This window comes from Corapipo altera, unplaced genomic scaffold (genome assembly GCF_003945725.1).
Source record: "Corapipo altera isolate COAL_440 unplaced genomic scaffold, ASM394572v1 48, whole genome shotgun sequence".
NCBI classification, from domain to species: domain Eukaryota; kingdom Metazoa; phylum Chordata; class Aves; order Passeriformes; family Pipridae; genus Corapipo; species Corapipo altera.
In genome coordinates, this window is record NW_020884931.1 from 4,804,190 (window position 1) to 4,831,206 (window position 27,017).

Here is a 27,017-nt window from a genome sequence, read left to right on the forward strand (position 1 = left end):
GATTATAGTTAGTGCAGTTATGTTTAAATTATATACATGTATAAATAAACTTGCTGTTCACTTTCAGTCTTTGAAAAGACTTTGAAAAGTCAAGTCATACTTTGATTTGGATATCAGACTGTATAATTGGAATGTTGCTTAGTTTTGGCACTAACGTGCTGAGAAAGGAAAGAGTGGAAACTCTTAGTTACTGAGTTGTTTGTATAAACTTTCTCTTGGGAGAAAGTAGAGATCTTCACCTCAAACTAAAATTCTCATGTGTGATAGTTGGCCAGCTTTACTGGATCTATTAAAAAATTAGAGTTTTTTTCTCTTAATGCTCTACTCTGAACAGTACAGTAATTGGAGGAATGAGGTTTTTCGTGTGTTTGCTTTCTGGAACTCTAGGGCATGTGGGGTTCTGACAAAGATTTCACGTGATCTGACTGTCAGCAGTCTCCACAAAAACCATTTCACCCATCCTTATGTTACCTAAGCCTGTCCAGCCAAATGAAAATATACATTGTAGCTCATTGTACAACTTGTAATACATGTATCGTGCAGATCTTGAACAGCAGATAAATGGGGTTTTTTAGGGCTATAGAAACCTTATGTCCTCAATGTCAGCCAGTTGCTATGTCAACACTGATAACAGAATGCAGGTGACATTAAAAGAAGGGGGATAGAGTGTGGTGTGAAACTCCAAAACAGACACAATGTAATTGAAAGACTGGAGGAATGGAGGAACCCAAAGGCATCGAGGGAGGAGAAACCACCTGTTTCCATCTCCAGTTTGCTAATTATGCCTTTATGGGATTGTACAATGGAAATTGATTCGGCTTTCGAATGGAGATGGAGGTAAGATGTCAGGGCTGAAAATGAAGTTAAGGAGTTTGATAAACTACAACTCTGGTTGTGGTTTAAAAGAGTGGTGTTGGGGATGCCTAATTTGGTTAAAGCAGCCCCCAGCAGCCCGTTACTCTCTGAGCTGCGCCAGCATAATTGTCTGTGTGACTACATGAAGAACCAGAACTGGCTGTGATCTAGCTGGTAAAAATGCTTCATGCAGGCTTTTTTTTCCCTGGGTTTTTTTAAAGATTTTTAGACTTCCCGTCCATCTCTCACCATGCGGTTGCCTGAACTGTCATAGAAGAAGGGTGATGTGATGCAAAGGTGAGAATAAGCTGAAAACCAGAAAGCGCTGAAACTGGAATGGCTGCTGAACAAATTAGTATGAAATTATATCCTCTGTCTGTCAGAGTGTGCTGCGGAGTGCACCATCTGTGCTTTCTTTAGAAAAAGAAAGATGTTAGGTTTTCCTTAAAACTCAGAATGAATAGACTATTCAGCCTCATCTCTTACTTGGCTTGTACTGGTTTCTGAAGATTAAGTGATCCTGTAGGAAGATCAGACTTTTTTTCCAGGCAGTATCTGTTGAGATTTTCTCTTGGGGCTTGATTTTTCTGAAGTATCTTGAAGTGTTCAAAAGCCTCTGAGAAAGCTTATTTAAGCTAGCTACTGCTTATTTAATATACCACCTACCCCACTACCCAGACAAAGAAATGATGGCCTTTGCTTGCTGTAATAAATTTTCTCAGGTAAAATGTACTTTTCCACCTGGTATGTGCCTTTAACTTGCCACTGTCCATTTACATGGTAGTTAAGAATCTGTGCTTGCAGAGAGAAATTTGATGAGAAAACTGGCCAAATGACTTGGTAGCTAAGCTTTTCTTTCTTGAAAGCCTTTGGTATACTCAAATTGCATTTCCTTACAGCAAAAATTTGTATGAAATACTTACAAACCAAGTAACCACCAAATTAGTTGTCAGCAGGTGATTGTGTTCTGCTCTCTTGCATATACAGCTATGAAGGAAGGACATCACTGGAGTAGGCTGGCCAAGTCAACTCTAACTTGGCTTGCTGATGATTGCCTTCTGCAGAATTGACAATATGATTTTCTGGCAGATAGAGCTCTGGAACAAAGTTTGAGGCTACAAGAACAGGTTTTCTCACTGCTAGGTTGGTTGGAATAGCCAGTGCAAGTGAAGCTCGATGGTTGGTTTCTGGAGGGGTTGGCTAAAAAGAGAGTGGGAGCACACTAATAGAAAGGTTGTAGAGTGGTGGTCCATGTTGAGCTACTGCATCATGATAATACCTTGTTCAAAAACCCCCTGTGAAATACTCTTAAGGATTAAATGGGTGGAAGCTTGAACTTCTCATTTCTGCTGTACTTTCAGTACAGCAAATGGTTGGTAAATGTCCATAGTATGACTATTTCTTTTTATTTCTGTTCTTTGTTGTTAATATTTAGGTCAATGTGTTTCATACTCAGAAATAGGAAGGGAGTTTCGTCATGTGTCTGATACTTAGCGTTACTTGCAGTTTACACCTCAGACTGTGAACCTTGACTTGCTCCAAGCATTCTATTAGATGTGGCAAGCAGTAGTGGTGTATATGGCATCTCTAAGCAGCAGCACAGCTGCTGCTGGTTTGTGTCTACTTTTTAAAGTCCATGAAAGGCTGCAGCATGGTGCAGGCAGCAAATAGCCTGGCTGCCTGGGAGCTGCTGTCATGGTTTTATGGGCCTTAAAGCCTTCCACCTGTCACACAGGGGAGATGAAAGCAGGACGTGTGTCTTATGGAAGTTTTAAAGCTGCAAAGTTTTCCAGATGAGCAGTATAACAGATGTTTCTACTTAGTGATAATTTAATTATTGATTATCATTGCAGTTTAATATTTTGCATTAAAAGTAGTATAGATTTATATCTGTGGGTATCTCTTGGAGATACTTGAAGCAAAAATAATAAATACATCAAGGGCAGCATCACATCATTAGGTACATGCTGAAAAGAATAAATCAGGAAGATACCACCTCTGTAGTGCAATTTCTGCTTTTATCTTCCAGAAGTAAGTTCCTACATTACTTTTTGACTGTAGGATACACAGATAATGTACACTTTTATAATTTTCAGGGTTAATTGTCTTTATGACCACAGTGGACACAATACTATGCTGTTCTGAGTAAATGAACCTTTTTGTATAACCTTTAAACAGGGCACTTGTTTGACTGTCCTAGATGTGTCAGTGTATCACACATGGTCTTTTCATGGGTTTGGATGACTTTCACAAGTTCAGATGGGAAACAAATTCTACATTTTGGTATTTGGTATAGGGGAGATCTCATTACAACTCCATCACTGTAACTAGTTGGGTGGAATCTCAGCAAGAAATTACTGTTTTGCTTTGGGATGTTTTCAGAATTTGACACATTTTAATCTTTTTTTAATTCTGCTTGCTTATAAATTCCATAATCTGAAGTGTAGCTACAGTCTAAATAATTTACTGGTTTAGTGCCTGTTTTTACAGAAATAATGCATTCTTGATCCCCTGTATTCCATTCCACACTTTGTAATTCTTCACATCTGTTAATTCTTTGTAAATAATTCTGTGCTGTAAATAGACTTGAGAAAGATGGAAAAGTCATTTCATTTCTAAGTATACATATTTCATTTCTAAATGTACATATACAGTTATTTGGAAGTTGTATGATTCAGAGTTGCCCATCAGTAAAAACTGAAGATGAATTTGCGTGTCCTTCTCTTTTGCATCTCATGTGCTTAGCAGAGTTCACAGTTTGTACATTGGTGATGTGCCTCTGTTCCTTTGGACCCAGTACTTACCTATCTAAAAAAGAAAGTCTTTGATCCAAGTTGATGAGCTAAAATCTGAGTAAATTTTGGTGTGACCTGTTGAAACATACTTTATCTTCCTTTTCTCAATGTGGTGATAAGGTTCTGATGTTTTTTCTCTCCTGTTCTTTTTTTTTTCCTTTTTTTTTTTTTCCTCTTCCCCTTTTCCAGTGTTCTATTTAGGTGAGTGTTTTAATTTTTTGAGCCCTTCCTGTTCCTCCAAGAGTATTTGTTCATTGTTTTAAGAAAATCTCAGACTTGGAGTGCTTTTCAAAGCTTTTGTCAAAGTCCATCATATATAAAATCTGTTTTGCATTTCTGTGAAACCTTTCCATCCATGTGAAATAAATTCATTCTGTAAATGCGTAAGGTAACATTTGTTGCAGTTTTTATTTGCTATATTGTGTTTTTGAGCTTGTTTGGCTTAAAAGGCAAAAGTGAACAGTTCTTAAAGTCATGTGGTGGCTGGCCTTTTTCCTTGATTATGTGGTTTTTTGCATGGTAAAAATTCAAACCATTTTTATGGTCTGTCTTCACTTTTAGGTCCTACGTTGCCTCGACAGAATTCACAGCTTCCCTCTCAAGTGCAAAATGGTCCATCACAAGAAGAATTGGAAATCCAGAGAAGGTACGGCATTAAAAGTAAACAGATGTTAAATTCAAGGAAGTGATACCTCCTAATGATGAGAAATTACATGTCAAGGACTTAGAATTACTCTCTTGCGTTAGTGCAGCATTTGTATGCGTGTGGTTTTCCTTAGTGCAGCTCGGCCATGTAAAAACTTTGATTGCAGCTGATCCCTTGTTCGTGCTCTCCACCCATTCAAACAATGCAACTGCTATTGGCCTGTCAGGAAAGAGCTGAAGATCAGAGGGGAAGCCTTGGGAGGTTTCACTGCTGTCATTTTCAACCAGACTAATTAATTTTGCAGTGACTGTTGTGTCTTCAGTTTTTGACACACGCTTGTAAGGAAGAAAGCAGCAAGCAAAGAAGGAAGTTTTAACCTTTAGAAGCAGAGAATTGAATCATCACAAATGACAGCTTTTCTTCCTGAACGTGGATGCAGTAGATCAGAACATTCTATTGGAAATCTTGTTTGCCTTCATCTGTATTACTTAGCAAAGAAACCTTCCTTTTCTACTTCTAGTGTATAAATTTATGTTGCCTTTAGTTGTTTAAGTTTCAGCTGTAGCAGTGCTGGTTGTATCTGTGCTGCCTTCAGCGAGTAGTCTGTGTTCCCCTGACCAGCTGGCACTTCTCCAAGCTAAGCTGTTCCCTGCAATGTGAAACCACTGTACCCTGTCCTATGCCCTGTGGGATATTTTTCAGACCCATAGCATTTTTAACATACGGATTCTTTCTGTTCTTTTTAAAAATTGCTGTGTATCAATGATGTGCCCAAGTTCTAGGAAACTCTGTAGTTGCCAGATTCCCTCATTTGTTTTGTGGCAAAACGGGTTAATGCTGCAGATTTAGTGTGTGGGATATGGGTATATGAAATGGCAAAGTCTTGTAGGACAGTGCTGTTAGACCGGTTAAATGAAAACAGCAAGACCTTGGGCTGTCTCAAGCATACTGCCTGTGATGCAATCCTGGATTGTTTTACCATCAAAATACTCCCAGGAGATTAGCTGTTCCCTTCCTGAAGGGATGCTGGGAGACATTTAGGTCACATGCAGTACAGATGCAGGGAACAAGATCCTTGAATAAATGGGAGGTTGTCCAGACTGATGGTGTAAAAGCACCTAATAGCTTTCTGTGGTAACTGGAAAAATGCTTAAACATGTTTGGGTCTAATTGGCACTGAAGTTTTTTCTGTGTTGATATTTGGCACTTAGTTTGTTTATGAAAAGGTGAACAGAACCAGATTGCTAATTTGGGAATAATTCATATTACAGGTTTGATAAACTAGTAACTAAAGCATATTGAACAAAGTTTTGACATCAAAATTGGTCATACTTGTCTGTCTTTTTTCTGTGGTATGTTCTTATTCTGAACTGGGATCACTTTCTATCTGAAAGTTACTATGTTTAAAAACAAATAGCAAGAAACTCATTACAAATTTGTCTGTTTGATGTACTTATGTACAAGTTTGCTGTCATAGTAAAGGTCTTTTATGTCACTTCTTTTGACAGACTTTTAAAAAGCTTTTTTTCTTTAGATATTTTTTTCTGTTCTATATTAATGGCTTTTAGTATTTTTATTTCTTGTCTGTTCCTTTAGAAGGCTGTATTAACTGAAATTTCTAATGCTGAAATATTTTTCAGAGTAGCATTGTAGATAGGCATCTCTTCAGGAAGAAGTGCTGCCCTATATTAAGAGCTCTGCAAGTCTCTTGAGATTTTTTGTATATAAAGGACATATTATCAGATGGCATTCTTATGGCTTCATTTCTCATTTGATCAGTGTGCTCTAATTGTTTTCATCTAATGTAATGTCCTCTTTGAAGTCTGGTCCTGGTTTTGATTTGTTTTTCCCCTAAAAGAGGATGGAGCTCTGGAGTGTTTACTCATGCTGCCAGCCAGATTGTCTGTGGAAAGACTATTGGCGTTGTGTCATTAAGCTTTAGAAGAACATGTAATTTTGTTAAAACATTTCACAAGTGCTTCTTCAGTCTTGTTACTGCTGTAACTACATGGTTTTAATGAAGGTCAATTAACTCTAAGCTCGAACTTCTCTTCTGTACTAACTGTCTTTCAGCTTTCAGACTGTAAGAACAACAGACTTACTCCCATAACGTAGAGAGTAGTAAATAGTTGGGAAAAAAAGGTTTAGGCATGTACTACTTGTGACATATCTATGAGTGACATTTCCAATCTCAGTAAAGGGTAAAGGCAGTGTGGGCAGAATTAAATCCTGTGGGGAGCACTAAGGCTACAGGGAATGTAAGAAATGGGAATAAATGTTACTGCGTAGGAAGGAACATGGGGTTTGTGATGGATCAAGAGAAAGGCAGGCTTTGCGAAGCCTATGGCTTGTGAAATATGTGTCTGTTGGATGGGGGTTTTCTTTAAAATGTGGCTTGATAATAGTTGTCTTTACGTGCTGTTCTCATATCCCTGCCCTTAGGTGTACCTGGATTTAGTAGTGTTTAACTGACTACCATGTTGAGTGCAGGAAAGTATTTTTTGAAATTATTCTAAGCTGGAGAAAAACATCTACTTGCATGAAAATTAAAGTTGGAAAAGGGACCCTGTGGTGGTCTAGTCAAACCCTCTGCTCAAAGCAGGACTAATTTCAAAGTTAAATTATGTGGCTTTTAGCTTCAGGGTTTTCCTAGGCAGAAATAGAAACATTTCTTCAGAAGTATTTTGCCAAAGGACTGACCAGTGAAGAGTGGCATAATGAAGAGAGCTCTTCAACAGATCTGATGTTTTTTTTTTCCTTTGCTTTTGTAACCAGTGTTCAAGAATCTTGGGGAAATTGGGAACTGAATTAGATCATTCCCAGCAAAAGTGTTTTATTTTGCTTCAAAGAATCTTTTCTATTTTAGAAAGGATTTAGATGCCTTACATTTTAAGTAGAAGTGCTAAAGTAGTAATATTACTTTGCTTATTTTGCTGCAGAGCTTCTTACTTGGATGCTTGTATTGCTTACTGTGCAGTGAGACAATTTCTAAAGCTACAAGGACCAGATGTACGGTTGAAAACACCAAGGGTTTTATGAAGCCAAGATTACACATGAGGTGTAATAAAATAATTTTGTCTGGTGAATTGTAACCTTTGTTACTCTCTTTTAAGAAACCTTAACACATGACTTATGCTTTCCCTTTCAGGGAGTACTTGAAGTTAACTGTAATTTTCCTTAACTTGCACTCACTCAACTACAGTAATAACAAGCTTTAAAACACTCCAGCTTCTATTTTTAATCCTCAGAACTGAAGGGATATTTTGTTATATGGGTTGTTCTACATTTTGTCAGCCTGGTAGTCAGGCAATGTTTATGAATTCCACCAATTGATAATGAGCCAAGTTGAGCTGACATATGTATTTGTTAATAACTTCAGAGTTACTTAATGTCAAACACCATTTTAAAATATAAGATTAGTTCATGGCATGCTTGTGTGTGCTACTCGTGCATGTAAATTTACCTTCTCTTCAGACATGGTAAATATATTGTCAGGAATATGAGTCATTGGGTTGGTATCTAATATGACACTTGGGAATTTAATGAGTTAATGTTTATAAATAACTTCAAAATCATCACCGCTTCATAAATAAAGAGACCAAGAACACCAGAAACAGAGGAACTGTGTAGATAGTAAGGAATAATGAAGGTATACAAGCCTCCTGTTGTCCTTCAGGGACGTAATGGACCAAAACTTGACCGAATTCTTTCGTAAGTACTCAAAAATGTCAGAAGCTTGCAAAACGCAACAGCAGAATATCAGGGGGGAGGTTATAATCGTTAAATACTTCAGATTTGCTTACAGTTTTGGTTTGTTTTGTGGATTGGGTTGACCCTGTTAAAGAAAAATGGGTGTGTGACTGCTAGAAAATAGTGTTAATATGGCGTGGTGTTTTCATAACATCTTGTGAAAGGCTTCTTAGTTTTAGATAGTGCAAGTTCAGAGGCTGTCAAGGGTAGCAATTTCTTATTTACCAATAGACTGAAAGATATTTATGTTACAGATTTAAAATGTTTTTTCTGAGACTTTGCTAATGTTAATTTTTTAACTATGGTAAAAGAATTTTCCCCCTCCCTGTCATTTAGTAATTATTACATAGATAATTTCTGAGCTGTTTTGAAAACATGGACGTGGTGAAAGAAAAAACCTGCATCCCACAATTCAGTAGTAATATAGCTACAGTAATTTGAAGAATGAAAGCTTGCCCATCACTTTCTGTCCCTGATAGCCTGGTTTCTACTGATTTCCCACAGCCTGTAACCTTTTCCTACTTAGTGGACAGATGTAGTGTTTCCAGTTTTCCTTTGCTTTTGAAATTGTACCATTTATCCAACAGCTTATTTCAGGAAGTAAAATTTCTTTAAAAGACATGGATTGATTAGGTTATAACTGACCAGTCAGTTCTAATCTGAAATACACATATGAATAGATATAGTAGTTGGATTTTTGGTTCAGGATTTTCAGAGTGGTCAATAGAATACAGTATTGTGTGCTGTGCGTGTTACAAAATCTGCATGAAGTTTGCACCCCAGAGACATGGTTTAGATGGAGTTGTGTACTAGGACAAGAGATAAAAGGAGACCAAAGCAAGACCCATGAGCTGGTTTTGTTTGTCATCATAAAAGGTTAATTTTTTTTTCTTGCCCTCAAAAGTTTCTTGAGAACGGGGTTGAGTTGTGATATAATAATGACTATATTCCTTTTTCTTCTTCTTTTTTTTTTTAAGATGTGTCATTTTCTTTCCATTCATAGTAAGGTTTTCCTTAGTTTTGTCAAGTCTAGTTTTCAGAGACTTAAAAGGCTTTTAAGGAGAGGTGTTGGGTGGGTGCTGTCTGGTTACAGCACTGCATAACTATACGTGCTGGGTAACGTTAGTCTGTTTAGCAGGCTGAGAAGAGCACTCTTCCATTAAGCAGTCTTTTGACTCCATTGACAAAGTTGGTTTGAAATCTTATGCTTTTTGAAACATTTTAAGTTCTATGGGGTTTTTTTTCTATTTAATGCAAAATATGTAATTTGGATAAGAAACTGGTCTACGTTTTTCCAGACTTTTAGTTATTGTGGTTCTCTTTTATGAAATTGTGTTCCAGATGTACTCACTGGAGTACACCACTGAGAGGGAGTTGCCAATAAAAGTAAATTTTTCTACTACTGAGATTGTTATTTGTTTTTCTGAAATTGTATGTACACAGGTGTCTTCCTGCAATCTGGCTTCTGCCAGGAAAGTTCAAGTGTTCTGTTAGTTTAGATGGTATATTGAAAAGATCAAGGTGAGGGAAACTGGTCTTAATGAGCCCAACGGGCTTAATGAACCCAATCTGAGAGTATTAATAAATCCCTTTGTGTATTAAAATTCCTGTATCTAATAAAATTTTGTTGTATCTCCATGTCTTTATAGTGGTGGCTGGCTACTAGTTTTTGCTTGACTGATAAAAACTAGTTCTTAGTACTTGCAGCTAATGTATTTTGAGCTTATAGCATAAAAGCTTCTTGTTAAACCTTAAATCCCTTTAGATCAAGGAAATAAAAGCCGGTTAGTTTGACTTTCGTCCCAGATATGACATAGGATACTAAACTGGACACAGATAACATTTTCTTTTGCAAAAGCAGAAAGACTGTTCCTGGGCTTTAGTAAAGCATTTAACAGATACCAAGAGGGAATTTCTTAGTTAATGTGGAAGAGAAAAGGATTGCTGTGGAGGTGTGTGGAGCATAAAAACGGACATCAATGGGACCAGGAACAATCAAATTTGTTCTGATGTTTTGGTGAACAAAGCAAGTCCTGGATGCTGATGCAAAGGAGAGCAGGAGTTGGATGATCAAAATGGAATGAGAAATAGTTCATAGTAGGTGTTCTGTTTTTGGAGGGGGAAACCACCAATCTGTAGACCATACCAGTGTATGGAGAAAATCGAACTGACAGTGGAAGTGTTACATGCAATGGTGATTAATCAGGAGAAAGCTGCCTGAACACTGGAAGTAGCTGTAATGACCTAGTTTTGCTTAGTGTTTCAAAGTCACGATACATGTAGTCAGTTAAATGCCTTTATAATTTTGCATTAAATTTTGTAAAGTGTTCTTTGATACAAATTAAAAACAAAACCCAAAAAAATCCCAAACCCAAAACCCCATAATTTGAAACAGTCTCACCTCTCACTGCTGTTTAAAGAACCGAAGGCCCACACCACTGTTCAGACTGGCAGTAATTACCAGTTTCAGAGCATATACATAAACTCATTTCACAAACCCTGACCTTCAACAGTCAGACTTTGCAGATCTTCTAAGTTTCTGTTGCTTGCTCATTGTATCAAGGTGACTAGATCTTGTCTGAGTTTCTCTTATATGATGTGCATTATGCTCAGGTAGAAGCTGTAGGGGCTGTCTAGCACTTGAAAAAAAAAATAAAGCTAGCTTGGTAAGAGTTTTAGAGCATATAGCAAGAGTTCAGTTTGTAAAGTGAAGTTTGTGCAACTGAGATTGCTTAGGAAGATGCAAAGAGGTGAAATATTGATCACTTCTGCTGAGGTTATGTTATTGGTGCATCAGTGTACTTTTTATTCATGAAGATTCTCAGTCTCTGTGGACTCTGCCTGTGTTTGATGTCCACACATATTGTATATTTCCAAGATTTAGGCTATGTTTTCTCTCTGTAAATAAATTACGAAGTTTGGGTGGTGGTGTGTGTTTGTTCCATGGTACATAACGTGTAGGCCTTAAGATACATATTCAGAAGGTTTGCGTGACCATACAGAAGAGTGAGCTCTGTGGTAAGTGCTGAACTTTGGAGTGATGAATAAATATTTAATATTAATGATGGAAGAGCAAATTTAATGTTAGGACTCTGTTTTTATTATTCAGATAAGTTACTACAAATTTGAAGGGCCATAACAGATGCACTTTTCCTTTCCTGAACTTGTGCAGAAGATGATCAGGTGATTAAACCATTAAAAATCAAACTAGCAGCTATGTTCAAAATAACATATTAAAATGCCTTTTCTTCCCTCCCCCCTCCCCCTCCGCTTTTAACAGTGATAAAGTAGCTTGGCTGTATCTACTTAAATTGATGTCCAGAGAGTGCATAGGGTGCTGTGCAATAACAAGGTAGCTGCTCTTCTGCAGAGAACAAAGTGCTTCAGATGGAGCTGAGGTCACCCTGCATCTGGTGCTGGTGCCTCGAGCTCAGCCACGCATTGTGTAGCCTGTTTGCAGCCAGCTGCTCTGTTTGTGGCAGTGACTCAGTGGTGGGAGGAGGAGAGCCATCATGTGAGATGTATTCTAGCAAGTAGTGACTGTTGGATTAGATAATGCTATCTGTGCCCACATGCTGGGGCTTCCAGCATTTTAGAATAAAACTCAAAACGTTACTGTCTTGTTTATTGCTCCATAGGCTGAGGCAAGGTTAGAGGAGCTGGTGTAAGAGCTTGGAGCAGCCCTGAAAGCCTGGATATACTGAGACTCCAGTTTGAACAACCCAATTGGTTTGGATTGATGAATCCAGGTTTAATTATAGCCGGGGTTGTACACTTTAACACAGTAGTTATTCCTAGATCCCTTGTTTGTGTTGGGTTATGAAACTTGAAAATAAACATAGTGAAGCACAGAATGAAAGATGTATACACTGCTGAATGCTTTCATATAATCACATTTGGTTTCTTATACAGAATGCAATGTTTTAAGCTAGCAGTAGTGTTGCCTTTTGGGTGTTATCCTTTTGTCTCTCTTCTGCCATACCATGTTTGTTTTAGAATAAGTAAAAGCACAAGCAAGAAACTACTTTTTGAAAAAGAAACCAAACAAAACCCACCATGTGGGTGGGTTTTTTAGCCTGAAAATCTCCCCTCAATTTTGTGATTTTTAATTCCATGTTGTTTTTTTAAATTACTCAAATGATGGTTTTTGGTGTCCTCTTTTAGTACAGCAATCTTACTAGTGCTTTTTTCCTCCCTCATCCTTCTTATTGTTGTTGTATCTTTAGGCAGACAAAACAGGGATAGTATTCTTATTGATCTTTCTGAGTGATTTGATGCCCCGCTTTGACATCAAGTTTTTCAGCCAAGAAAGAGTGGAATATGAAATTGGTGTGTACATAGATGATGACTAACAGCTGTCAAACACTATGTATTGTCTGCCTGCAGCTGACCTCTTCACTCAATGCAGCAATTACTTCAGTCAGGTCTGTTCCTCAAGATATTTTGTTTTCTACAGGCTTTACCTTGGATCTTTGTTTTCTACAGTGAGTTTTAAAATTAAATACTTCAAACCAGTTTCTGTTCATCTTGGAATGTCTATCAGCTCAGTGCCTGCTGAATTTGGATGTGATACAAAGATGCCTTTGTCTGTACTGTGCATGAAAATACCTCTGTTTTTAATGTATCTGGCTTTGTGGCAAGAAGCCTTCCAGGTTTGTGACTGAACTCTGTTATTGAGGCTGATATATGGGCTTCTCAGTGCAGTTTCCTATCATCTTTTTAGGAAAAAATTTAATGGTTTGATCTCACTTCCAAGAGCAAAGCAAGCTAGTGTTAGAATCCAGCAGATTTATGTGAATGTAAGGCAAAACTTTCACTTGAGGAAACAAGGTGACCTGCCAGAGCAGGCAGCTATTTGCTTTTGCAAGCTGTTTCAGCTCTGGATTTGTTACTCATAGATTTTTTTTTTTCTCTTGGTGCCTTTGTAACAGCAGCTCTGTTTTTTGACAAAATGGGAGTTGCTTAATTTTGGTGTGGACTTGCTCTGGTGGAAGGACAGTCTTTCCACAAACTGAGACACTTGCAGAAACTCTTCTGCAGACGACCAAGATATGGAGGCTTAGATGTGAAGAGTGTTGCAGAAAAGGACAGTTTCTCTCTGGCTATTAAGTCTGTTCTGACACAGAATATTGTTTTACCAGTTGCTTAATCTCTGTCAGTCATTTCATCTTCAGGAGCAGAAGTTAAAACAACTGCCTCTTCCCTTCCCCCTCACCAGTATAGATCAAAAGATAGTGGATACTATTAATTTGAGAGAGTTTCCTCGTTGCCCATCACAACACACTGGGTTTTGAACGTACTGGTGCTATGTGCTAAAGGCATAATAGAAAATGATCTCTGTGCGTGTGTATTTGGCTCATTTCGTATATCAAGAGCTGAGACAGCAGCACTTCTTAATTGTTATACCCTTTTATGATCTGACTCAGAGCAAGCAGGAAGGCTTTCTGTGTACCCGAGTAAGGAAATTAACTGCAATTGTATTTTGCAGTTGTCACGCAGGAGAAATTCTAAACCCTTTCACCATCACAGAGATGTGACAGTGTGTGCTTCGTTCTGCTCATTGCATTTTTCTACATGTGTTATTTCAATAATGTAGTTGTGTTCCTGATGCTTGTCTGCCCAAAGAACTGCAGGATTTATGCTGATATTAAGTCACAAGTTATTGTAGTAAATATGATTCTTTCTTCATCCTCTGCCAGTACCTCCCAGTATCTCCATAACTGGACAAAAGTATAAGGTAAGAGGGGAAATAATTTTAAAAACTGATGCAGTATTAAAGTAATCTAATATAAAAATAGCACAACCAAAAAAACCTCAAACCAAACCAAAAAACCCACAAACAAACAAAAACCCAACCCAAAATCCAAAACCTCCACCAAAACACCCCAAAGTGAAGTTTCCCAAGATGCTTTTGACATGAAACTAATTAGGAACCATAAAGTTCCATGAGTAGGATCTGTGATAAAGCTAGCAGCTACTCTGAATTTCTGAAGTTGACTCTGAATCTAAACATGTGTAACAATACCTTGTGTGTGACTGACATGCTCTACAGTTTTGTAGATTAACTCTTAGATTTAGTAATCCATACTTCCAAAATAGTTAGAATCACATTTCCTTTGCATAATGAGCCATTCATTATCAGACAACTTTCTAGGGCACTTTTAGTACCTCTCCATCTTTTTCAAAAGTTGTCCTGGTGGCCAGATACTGTGCATTCTAAGGCTGAAGGATTTTCATATGTTGCTTTCACAGTGCTCTTGAGCTACCAGTCTTGACATTCAGACATACTTTAATTAATGTGTGATGACTCTTCATAATCTAATAATGCTTTTGCCTAATATAATTTTGATCTCTGACAAAATTTTAAAATAAAATTATGCTATCTAATGCTAACTAAACAAAACCAAGGGGGATTTAATGCAAGTAGTTTTTTTGTTTTAAATAATCAAATGAGTTTTTAATCTTTTTAAGCAACAACTGTAACAGTTGTTAAGCTTAGTTTGTAGTTTACAAAATTCTTCCTTGCTCGTTAAGTTGTATTAAAGCAGCTTAATTGCAGTACTGGAACACTGATGTTCTGACCTGTGAACCTTTTGGCTTGCTGTTCAAAAGGTTGTTGAAATTGTTAAAATTACAGTAAAAATGTGGTGGGTTGTGAGTTGGGGAAGGGTGCAGGGGGCTTTTTTTTGTTTGTTTGTTGTTTTGGTTTTATGCGGTCGAGTTTTTTTATTTTTCTTGTTGACAAAGGGATGGTTCAGCAATGTATAATGAGAAAAAACTATGCTCAGTGATGCTGTATTTAATCTCGTATCTTGCTGCATGGGAATTTTATATGTTTGCAAGGTATTTTGCTGCCCTCTCTTGGTAGAGCACTTGTATTGTAAACAAAATGCTCACCTCGTTGATAATTTTTATTTGTACATTTCAAAAACTGGTTTTATACCTTTTATTTCCTGTAAAAATGGAAAATGATGATTCTTTTACTAAAAAATGAAATGTTAAATTCTGAGTCACTCAATATTTATTGAATAATCAGTATTATTTTATTCGAGTCCTGCATGGATGAAAGTGGTTATCTCATTGCCTTTCATCTGTATCTCATTAGATAGCCAATACAATTTGATCATGTTGATTGCTGATTGAAATGTATTTTGCCTCAGATTAAGTTTAAACACTTAGGTGCATTTTGTTATGACACAAGGGTTTTGTGTGTCTTTATAGCTCTGTGAAGAGGAGAAGAACCCCAGGAAAGCTTCAAGAATGCGTTAAGATGTATTAGGAGAATCAGTCAATCCCAAACACAGTTTTAGGCATAGCTACATCTTGAACTTTAGCTAAAATTGTTAAATTTAGTTAAAATAGCTAAAATTTAGCTAACTGCACACAGTTACATGCTATATAAAGACAGAGTATTCCTTTATATACACTCTCATCACCAATTCCCCTGTGTATACAGTACATAGTATACACACGTGCACTTACCCTGTCACTAGTTAGAAAAGCTTTAAGTAAAACCCTTCTGGGCCAGGGCAAACACCTGGAATACTTCCCTCTGCTACTCTCCTGTCTTCTGGGCATCCCTTGGTTCAACAGCTTCTTGTGCATGATGCCACTGGTTTTCTAAATGGCTTCCCATGGTTGTTAGTTTTATTCTTTGGGCTTTTTCCTATTCTTTGGTTGAATCACTCTGGCAAGGAGTTCCACAGCTTGTCTGCCTGATGTTCAGAGGAGCTCTTTTCTTTTGAGCTTTGCTGTTATTAGTTGCATCAAATCTTTCCTCTCGCCTGTTGTAATAGGATGTCCTCATCGCTCAGGATTTTGTAGAGTTCCAGTTGTCTTTTCCAGAATGCAGAATTCCAGTTTCTTTAATTATTTTTAGGTGGAAAGTGTTTGGTACGTTTGATCATAGTGTTGCTGCTCTTTGAATCTTTTCAGTTCTGTTGTTCTCCCCCTTTTGATGTGGGAACAGAGATTCAGGGTTTGTGAAGCAGGATGGTGCTGTTTTCTGTACTGCTCTGTAATCCTTTCCTGATGTCTAGTATCTGGTTTATGTTTTTGAACAGAACACATCAATGAATGGATGTTGTCACAGACCTGTGTGTTCTAACCCTAATATCTCACTCCTGAGCCAATAGTCAACGCAAAGTCCAGCGTTTTGTATATGAACTTAGCAGATTTCCCCTCTCTCTCCCCTGCTTCACTTCAGTTATATCTCAGTTGAGTTTTATTTGCCAGGTTAGTTGAAGTTGGAAGATCCATCAGTAGTTCTTCATAATCAACCATCATCCTTGCTATCCTAAATAACTTAATATTTTAAGCAGCTTAAAGAAGAGCACCTTGCTGTTTCTTTTCCAGATTGCTTATGAAAATATGAAATAGCAGAGCTCTTCATATGGCTTTATTGCAGAACTGCCTTCGTGATACTGGTCTTGTGTGAGGAATGACCTGTATTGAGGTTCTATTTCTATAAAGAAATGAAGAACTTAAGCAATTGGCAGTTACTTGATGTGTTGTTAAAACCCAGTGAATTGATACCTTCTAGTATTATAAACTAAATATAACGTGAAATGATTATAACCTCAAATGCCGTATCTGCGTTTCAGTTTTAGGATGAACAGAGTACACATTTGTAGGTAGAATATGCTCATTTCTGGCGAATGAATGAAAAAGAATGAAGACAATAAACAAACCTGCTTTGGAGCCTGTTATTGTTGACTTCTGCTCTGAATAGCCCTTTAGCAACAAATGTGTGCGCATTCACCTCTCTTTTAGGGAAAAAAAAGAGCTTAAGATGAGCAAGCTCAAATTAGCTATGATGAAAAAACCCTGCTTTCCTTAAATAATAGATTTTATCTGAGGGGGAAAAGAGCATATAGTAAAACTAGTTTTGCACAATACAGCGCAAGCAAAAATGTAATGTAAAAAATACTTTAATATCTCTTTTGGAGCTTAGATTTTTGTGGTTTATATTACATTCTCTTAATATTTTATAGAAATCCTCTACTGGTTCCAAATATGTATGGGTCAATCACCAGACTTTTTAGTGGACTTCAGAGGCTAAAAATCAAACATTTAACAAGCTGAGTTGCAGCTCTGGTTTCATGGTGACTGCTATTACAGCTTTGTTATATGGGAGAGCAGGAGCTGAGGGAAGGACTGATTAAAGGAGCCATAACTATTTTGCTGCTCCTGAGGATGGTGGGTAACAAGTTCAGTAGGGAAAAAGTCCTTTTGCTGTACATAACTCAAATTTTATTGTTCATAGCAGTTATGAAGTTTCAATATTTGTAATTTATTGTTGTTTACAAAGGAAAAACACTGGTCCGAAAAATGGGTGGACTTCATAACAGTTCAAGGACTAGAGTTTCCAATTATGCCAATATTTTCTAGGCATGAAAAGGAGTGAAACAGGTGAAGTTCCTTTCATTTTCAGAATTCAGTTTGTATGACTCTACACATTGAGTATAGCATTGCCAGTGACCTGTCCATGAAAATTGCCCAGTGGTGTAGTATGGAAAACATGTATCTAGCAGCTTGAGGTGTCAAAATTCAGGTCACCTTTTTGCTTCATAGTTAAAAGCTGGCTGTGCTTTGTATTTGTTGAGAAGCCCTCTTCAGTTTGCATCTGAAGCATGGAAGAAAAAATGACTGTGTGATTTATATACAAGATTTTTTTTTTTTTTTGGAAACAAGAATTCAAAGAGAACAACAACTTATAACATTTTCAGTGTTATGTTCTGACAGGAACATACTGGCCACAGCTGGGAGGAGGATGTGCCTATTTTTTGGTTTAGCAGCGAGTTATCCCCAAGAGATGAAAAATCTTTAAAAATAAAAAGGTGTATTTTACCCAGCTAGGAAGATTTATTTATCTTAAAAACAAACAACAGCCTAAAGAAAATGTAAAACAAGTTGAGGAGAAAGAATCAAAAAGGTGGTATATAGCTTTTCCCACTATATTTTTGCAGGAAAGTCCTTTCAGCCAACCCAGAGGCTTTGGCAGAGACTTGCAAGATTCCTCCTTACCCTTAGGAAGTTCTTTATATTTCCTCTACCTGGCTTATACTTGCCTTCCCCCTCTCTGCTTTCCTTTGCAAAGACTCCCATGAGCTGGAAAACCTGCCAGCTCCCTGCAGTGTTTCCTTGGCTGCCGCAGCCTGGGTTTTCTTTGACCATGTCCAGTTTTCCCCTGCCTTCAGGGTGTTCTCATGTTGTTGCCAGTTAAATTGTATGTGTGCATAGTACTATGCAAGTGGAGACGGACATGTTTTGATGCTTCTGTAAAATTTGGATAAATACTAGCTGACTAGTTAATCCAAAAAAACGTAGTTTATGTGAGGGTGTTTTTTTTTTTAAATGAGTATTTGTGTTATTACTGTTTCACTGTACTTTTATTCACTGCTTCGGGTATAAAATACCATGCAAAGAACAAATGTAACTCCATATCCCAAACTGGGAAGATTGTATCAGTAAATTAGCAGCAGCAGCTTTCTATTCTTACTTCTTGAAAGCTGTTTGTCAGAATGTTCAATTAGTTCAGAGGAAATTGGATATGTGATTTTTTTTTTTACTGTAAACATAATAAAGCTCTTATCCAGCTCAGAAAAATGACACATAGAATTAAGAATTTTATGTAGGTACAAATGGTGTGCTTTTGTTTTTGCTGGTGCAAAGATTGTTGGTTAGTTTCTCTTCTTGTCCTCTTAACAGTTGCTTCATATTTTTGGTTTTCACTTTGCAGCTTAGTCTTTTTCCTTTTTTCACAATTGTAGACAGTTGCAAGAGCAACAGAGGCAGAAGGAGCTGGAACGGGAAAGGCTGGATCGTGAACGAATGGAACGGGAGAGGCTGGAGAGAGAGAGGCTAGAAAGGGAAAGACTTGAAAGAGAGCGCCTAGAGCAGGAGCAACTGGAGAGAGAACGGCAAGAAAGGGAACGGCAAGAGCGCCTAGAAAGGGAGAGACAAGAGAAGGAGAGGCAGGATCGAGAAAGACTTGAACGACTTGAACGGGAAAGGCAAGAAAGAGAACGACAAGAACAGTTGGAAAGGGAACAGTTGGAATGGGAAAGAGAGAGAAGAATTTCAAATGCTGGTAAGAATTTCAAACCCTGAGTGTGTTGTGTGTTCAACTGTCAGACTACTCTTTATGTGTTTTGGTGATGGAGTGTGAGAGGAGCAACAAAGGGCAGTGAGTACAGTTTTGTGACAACAGGCTTCTATTTGCTGGAATTCCTTTTTTTTTTTATGGCAAGAAGTCCAAGAGCTTTGACTTTCTTGTCATAATTTTCCATTAACCCTGAAATAAGTTTTTTTGCACTGTTTGCTCACTCCATTGCCGTACTCTCTGATTGCTTGAAGAACTTGAAGCATATTGGACGCCCTCAACATTGGTTAAAGTGTGATGAGTTAAACTTTCTAAATACCTTATCATTGCTTGCTCTATTCAACAAGATGTATTTTGCAGTGCATAATTTGGGAAAAAACCCCTAAACATGCCAGGTTGACTGTGTTAACATAGAAGGTATGTACCCATATAAGGCAAAGTGATATTGGAGAAAAGCTTCTCAGTCTGAAGTCTGGCTTAATTTATCATTGTAGTAACATTTCAGTGAAATGTATTGTATGTGCTTGTAGATAAGATAATGCAGTGCCTGTGGAAATGTATCCAGTGATGACTGAAAGCTTTCTCATTTTGGTAATATAATGGAACATTGGTCAAGTGCTTAGTTGTTCTTTAGTAACAAACTCAATTTGCATAAGTCAGCTCATGGTAGAAGTCAAGGAATGCTGTGCAAGAACTAGTCATTTTAGAGCAGAGGATTTTATGGGTAGTTGTATTCCCAACACTTTCAAGTTTACGATGGAGCTTTTTCTGGGGAATAGAAAGATGATACTTGCTGCCTAGGGTAGGAATTTTGTTAGTGGAGTTGAAACAAATGTTAAGATCACTACACTTGCTTGCAGTTTGCAACCAAATACGAAGATAAAAACTCATAAAACACTGATTACTCAACCCTATATCTAATCCATCTCACAGATGGGATTTGAGAAAACATTCTCTGGAACATACTTGTAAATTCAAATGTTGGCACAAAAATAGTTGGTAAGATTTAAAAGCACCTGTTGATAATATGTAAAACTTTCCTAACAGTATTTTCACTTGTGCCTAATCCTCTGGTACTAACTGTAGTCTACATTTATACATTTTGTTTGAATGCTGGTTTTGTTGCTTCATTAGCTCCCTTTTTCTCTTTCTCCTTTTTTTATCCTGCCTTTGCTGCTGCTTTCCATCTTCTGTCCAGCTCCATCTTTCGACAACTCCCCGTATAGCACTTCACTTCCTGAATACTCCAGTTGCCAGCCTCCTTCAGCACCTCCTCCATCATATGCAAAAGCAGTCTCAGCACCAATGTCAGAGGCCACACCGGAGTACGCTGTAGTGACTTCTGCACCACCGACTTCCACTCCCCCTACACCGCCTCTAAGGCACTCTGCATCACGTTTTGCTACATCTTTAGGCTCAGCTTTCCACCCTGTTCTCCCCCATTATGCTACGGTTCCTCGTCCGCTGAACAAAAGTTCTCGGCCCCCTTCTCCTGTCAATGCCATGGCGACTTTGCCTCCAAATACAAAGCCTGTTGCCTGGTCCGCACCCAGTTTTGCCCCCCTCCCCCCGTCTCCTCCAGTAATGATAAGCAGTCCACCAGGCAAAGCTACTGGTCCGAGACCTGTCCTCCCAGTGTCAGCTTCTAATCCGGTGACCCAAATGTCCACGTCTCCCACGGCTCCTAACGGGCTTCCTGAAAACCTGGCTTATCCGGTTCCTTCACCTTCTACCTCAGGTCCAACGCCGCCTCCGCCACCTCCTCCCCCCCCACTGCCTTCCTTTCCGCCTCTATCACTCTCTGGACCTCAAGCTTCTCCTTCTCCCAACTCCCCGAATGCCTCGACTCCCTCATCCAAGCCTAGTGTTCTCCCTTCTCCCTCTGCAGCTACCCCTGCCTCTGTTGAGAACTCTCTAAACTCTGTGCTGGGAGACTCCTCTGCTTCTGAGCCAGTCTTGCAGGCAGCCTCTCAGCCGATTGAACCTACGACCCAGCAGGGTAAGGCTTTCTGTTATTGCTACTAATGCGCTAAGCAGGAACGCAGTCGAAACCAATTGGTGTCAAAGCCCCTAACTGCCCCCAGGCATTAATACAATGCTTCCAAAGTTGCAGTGATCTTAATACCACAACGAAATACCGTTTGGAAAACTGGGGTAAGGGAAACTTGAAAGCTCCTGTGCACAAGAGCTGGTGTTCTGTGGCCTGTCATAAGCAAAAGTCCGATTTCTTAAGCTCTCACCTGTCTAGATCTGAGCTTGTCAAATGTTTGCTTGGTAAATATTGCACTGTTAGTTTATTTGGAATGAGGTGTTAACAGGCAGCATCATTAGTTTCCTCATGGTAGCCAACACAGAAGAACACGTGTGTGGCTTTGGACCTTAAGTGAGGAATTATTCAAATTTAGAAAATAGCATGTAACACCTACAGCATTTCCTTTTGGACAGTGTTTGTATTTGGATACATGGCTGTATGTGCACACATATATATAGATAGGTCTTCTGTGGTATTCTATCAGCGTAGCTAAAGAGACTTTAGACAGAAATTTTGATTAAGCAGGTGACAATCTTAATGGACACTCTACCAATGTGACAGACATACGTGTTTTACATGGGTCTAAATGTCTTTGTTAACCTGAATCCTGCTTTTATATTGATTTGGTAGATTTAGATCTTTGTACATAACTCTGCAGTAGCTGAGCTAAAGGGATGGGCCGAGGGGCTCCTGGGGGATAAGCAGCCTGTGTCTTAATCACACACAAGCCATGCAGAGTAGATCCTTTTTATACCCTCTTGTCTTAAATAAGATGTGAGCTACTCTGGGATGGAGTGGAAATAGGGTGAACAGCCTCACTTCTAGTATGGAATAAAAGTGTGCACTTGGATGGTGAGTGATGCCTAGAGAGTTTTAAAGGCTTTTGAATTTATGCAGTGGTTAGCAGACTTCAAAACCAGGCAGAGTTGTATGTGAAATTCCTGCCCTTAGAGACTGCTTAAGATAGTTGTGCAGCACTTTTAGTACCTTATGGCAGTTTGGATGAGATGGGGAGGGATGTGTGGAGCTGTTATCTTAGTCACAATTTCTTAAATTCTTCTTATAATAATAACAACACAGTGATCATCAGAATATTACTTTTTCGAAATACGTTTTGTATTGGATATCATTGTGAATTTAAAGCATTAAAAGAACGATACATAAAAAATAGAAGAGCTCGTTCCCATCAGCTTGAAATATGTCAGTCTTCTAACTCACCAGTTAGTGTTTGTATTAAATTATTAAAGTTGATTAGTGGAATGTTTTTTAGAAGAAAGATTTATAAATAGCTTAGAAATTAGCATTGGTACTCAAACAGTTTAAGGGCTCAGATTGGGTGATGTGTTAAATGCTTTTTAATACAAGGAAAGGTCACTCTGTGTTTAGCACCATGGGAACACACAGTATTGTTCCTACATGGTGTGATGCTCGTGCCTTACTTGACTGGTGTAAAGTTCTTCTTGGTTGCAGCATGGAACCTGACTGGAGGGGTTTCCTATCTAAATGTCTCTGAAACTGGCTGATCTCTCATACTATACTATGTAATATTTTTAGTACATTGAATAAGAATGTTTGTCTCCTGCTGAAACTTGCAGTGTTTTCTTGCCTAGTATCTTACAGTTTTGGTGTTTCATGCACTGAGCAAAAGAACCACCATTTCAATGGAAATAAGACATTTCTTTTCTAAGTCCTTAATGTATTCTGTTTGTTTTCTCTTTGATACTAGGTGGTGTCCAAGGACCACCAGCACCTCCTCCTCCACCTCCCCTACCCCCTGGCCCAGCTCAGTCTTCAGTAGCAGCCCCACCTCCTCCTGGCCCACCACCGCCTCCTCCACTTCCACCTTCAGGGCCTCCACCGCCACCACCACCACCTCCTCCACTTCCTAGCCAAGTTCCTCCTGTTCCCCTTCCACCTCCTGCTCCTCCTCTCCCAGCCTCTGGATTTTCAGCGGGGTTCGTGTCCGAAGATAATCGCCCTTTAACTGGACTAGCAGCTGCACTTGCTGGAGCCAAACTTAGGAAAGTCTCACGGGTAAATATAACTTCCATTTCATTTTCCAGTTCCTGTCTCTAAATCCTGTCTTCCTGAACTGATTGTAACCTTTGTTCAAGATTAATAGCAGTATCAAGACTTTTTGGGTAGGCTTAATTAATTATTAAAAAAGAATTACAAGATGTGCTACCAGCCCGTCACATTCTTTATGTAGTTGTGTCTTTCCTGTATGTGAACTCTGCTGATTTCATTAAGTCAACTCTCATTCTGTTTGCACATCTGCTGTTATTTTGTGTACTATGCAGGTTGAAGACTCCTCCAGTTCAAGTGGAGGAGGAGGAGGCTCTGCTTCATCTGCTTCATCTAAGACAGATGGTGGCCGTGGAAATGGACCACTTCCCTTGGGAGGCAGTGGGTTGATGGAAGAAATGAGCGCCCTGCTGGCCAGGAGGTAAGGAACTGTTTGTGCTGTGCTCCAGCTGCTTGGTCATCATTAGAGGTAGGATTTGGGGTGCCTGTTTGCAGCTGGCTAAGGATCAAATAAACATCGGCTTGCTCATGAGGTTGATAATGTTTCATGAATACCCATTTTTATTTGAGTGTAATCCAGTACTTCTGTACAAGTCTTTGTGCAGCAGTAGGGGAGGGGATTCAGACTTTAAATTGCACAGTTGCGTTCACCAGGAGTGTGTTGTCCTTGAAAGTATTTTGAAAGTGCCTCTTTAAACACGCTAATTTTCAAGTATCTATCAGGCTGTGTAGGTCTTTAGTTGCAGTAAAGAACATTCATCTTAAAACCGTGATGATCTTGTTAACTTTTGTCTCTGCTTATAGGAGAAGAATTGCTGAAAAGGGATCAACAGAACCAGAGCAGAAAGAAGATAAAACTGTGAGTTGAGAAATTTTATCTACTTCTCATTACTCAATAAAAAGATTGAGAGATATTCAAATGGTGTACAAGAGCTTATTTATGCTTTACTATATATTTCAACACACACACACAACCACTATTTTGTAAAGTGCCTAGTGCTTACACGTTTTCTACATACATTTTAAATCTATATAAAAAGTGAAATAAATATTTAAACAGTTGAGACTGACTCTTGTGAATCTAACACTCCTCCCTCTTTTCTCCTTCTCTCCTCCATTTTAATCAGGAAGAATCAGAGTCTTCGACTTCTAAAGTTTCTTCAACAAGCACACCTGGTAAGTAGCACAGGTTTATGAACCCTGGGGCTCTATAATGCTACAATCTAGTGACAAATCTCAGCAGCTCTGCTGAATTTTGGAACCTGCTTCTTCTCCATAATTACAGCCTTTAATTTTGCTGTAGAATGGGTCCTGGTTCAGAAGGTAACTGATAAAAAGAATATAAGTGAATAAGGAATATAAGTGTATGGAGTTGAATTCTTTATCCCTGATTCCTCTGCTGAGGAGTGCTAGAAGCTAAGTGTGTCCAGATGAAAATAACTGGAAAACTTAATATTGAGATACAGCCAGTAGTCTAAAGAAGTTAGACTGCAAGGCAATAAATGACGTAACACAAATGAAGTTTTTACACCTCCCTCCCTTTTTTTTTCTCTCTCCTTAGAAGTTTGCTTCATTCTGTTAAAGCCAGGGATGAATTTAGCCTTAGGGAAATTAATATAGGACCAAAAGAGGGAAATGAAAGCCAGTAGAAGTGGTTCCTTTAATTGGTTGTGATGATAAGAAGCCTCATCAAACTTGTTAATGTTAGATGCGTTCAGAATTTAACCATTTCCTTCCAGTGGAGAAATTTCACTTCATTTCTTGATGTGAGATGCTCTGGTAATGCTCTGCCTCATCGCTGGAATGTGTCTTTAAAATGTTCTAAGAGGAATGCTTAGCATCCACTTAAGCAAGCTGCAGCCATAGCCGAAGTTACTCAGTTTTGCAGATATGGCTAAAATCCCACTGAAATAACTCCTATGGCAGGACAAGTCCTGAAGACTGGTGTATAAAAACAAGCTTCAGAGTTATTACCGGCACTGGCAACCTTTATTTGGCTGGGTCACAGGCTATGCTAGCAGACTTCTGCAATTCAGATACTCTTCTCAGTATCTAGCTGCATCCCAGAAAACTTTCTGGGCAACATGAGACTCTGAAAGGGCACGTCTGCCTCTCTGCTTGCCCAGCTTAGCAGAGCTGAGCAGCATGAAAGAAAGGGAACAAACTCCAAACCTGAAATACAGACTGATCAATAGCACATTGAAGTCCTGAGTTAAGTAATGATTTCAAGTAAGTAATAATATCTCACACTACAGAAAGTTCCTTTAGTTTTGAGTCTATTATTTTGAAAGGGGAAATGATCTTTTACAACTGTAGAAGTATCCTTTTGGAGACAAGACTTTGGAAAATAAATATCTTGTTGCTGAAAAGTTATTCTAGTTGTGTGAGGTTGTGTCATACCTTCTGTAACAAAATTGAAATTGGCACTGAATTAATTTTATATAATTCATTACCAGCTCAGGAAAACTCCTTTAGCTTAAAATCCTCTTCCTCGAGTATTTGAAGCTGACTGGTTATGTTTCCAGAATTCCATATTTCACAACTGAAAGCAATCAGATACATAAAGTATAGGCAGACCTTCTCCCAGTTGGATTAAGAATCAAATGGCATTTACAGTGTCTAGGACACAAGTGAGACTCTAAGATGCTCTCACAACATAACTGGTAGTATGACTGAAAACTACCAGATGAATACAAAAGATAGATACAAAAGGAGGCAGCTTAGTATAAAAGAATTAATGCAATGTAGGAACAACAGCAAAAAACCAACCTGCTGACTTAAGTTGCCAGATGCTTGAAGTTTTCTCATGTAAATTACACAAGGAATGGAAAAAGATAGTTTTTAATCTCCTCACTATGTTTTCCAGAACTAACAAGAAAGCCTTGGGAAAGGACAAATACAGTGAATGGAAGCAAGTCACCTGTTATTTCCAGGTACTCCCCTCAGCTATCTTTTCCTTATGTTTGCTGTTGTACATGCTGCTGAAGATGGTGGGCTAAAATAGCAAAGCTCACCTTAATGGTGTTAAAAGTAAAATGTATGGGTTTAAAATTACTGCTGTGAAACTGCTTTTTGGCAGTTCTAAGTAGGAATCAAGAGTCACTTTTGGAGAATGCTAGTAAGTGAAATTTTTGACAGTAAAATCAAAATTATAACTCAAAAATATTCTTTAACAATTGCTAGTATATAACTTGAATTACTAAGGTGTATATGTGCCTATAGCAATGTTTAATTTTTTCTATTTGTTTGAAGTCTGAAATTTCCTGCGAGGGAAAACCAAATTCAGTGCTGCAGTTCACACGCTCAGTAGTAAATCTAGTGAATAGGTGTTCTCCCTTCTATCACTGTGCTAGTCATAGAATGGTTATCTAGTCATTTAAGCTATCTTGGTAAGATTTGATTCTGTGACAATTTTCAGTAACTGTCTCGTACCAATCTAAGGAAGTCTGTCATTAAAAACTACATCCTTCACTGCATTAACCAATCTTCAGTAACTTGTCAGCTGGAACTTTAGTAGGCAGTGGGTGTTTCAGTGGGCATTTCAGTAAGTGAAATAGTTGCTTTAGGTATTTTTTTGGAGGTATGTTTAATTGCAATTTACATTAAGCAGAAGGCTTGGGCTTCATTTAGAATTCCTGTATGTTGTGTGTGCAGAGGTTAAAGGATTCTGAACTGTGATAATCTGACAGAATTACCTGAATTTCTTGAGAGAAAACAAAAGAACATGTTAAACTTTGGAATGCTGTGTTTGAAATTACTTGAATTCTCCTTAGAAGTCTGGTCTGTTGGAAACAGCTATACAAGATTTGG

General features: G+C 38.4%; 1 protein-coding gene across 6 annotated transcripts in view; it reads left to right on the top strand.

Moving 5' to 3' along the window:
- The window catches only part of ENAH (ENAH, actin regulator), an 86,626-nt gene that overhangs the window by 50,995 nt on the left and 8,614 nt on the right, over nt 1-27,017 (top strand). For 2 of the 6 annotated variants that reach the window (XM_027659229.1, XM_027659230.1), the window contains exons 4-12: nt 3,840-3,851; nt 4,212-4,296; nt 18,819-19,138; nt 20,349-21,149; nt 22,909-23,216; nt 23,483-23,628; nt 24,012-24,066; nt 24,335-24,383; nt 26,074-26,140. In XM_027659229.1, the coding sequence (XP_027515030.1) occupies nt 3,840-3,851; nt 4,212-4,296; nt 18,819-19,138; nt 20,349-21,149; nt 22,909-23,216; nt 23,483-23,628; nt 24,012-24,066; nt 24,335-24,383; nt 26,074-26,140 (1,843 nt within the window). Of the gene's footprint in view, nt 1-3,839; nt 3,852-4,211; nt 4,297-7,905; nt 8,008-18,818; nt 19,139-20,348; nt 21,150-22,908; nt 23,217-23,482; nt 23,629-24,011; nt 24,067-24,334; nt 24,384-26,073; nt 26,141-27,017 lie in introns of those variants that run through there. The other 4 variants (XM_027659232.1, XM_027659234.1, XM_027659233.1 and 1 more) reach the window with 4 other exon arrangements.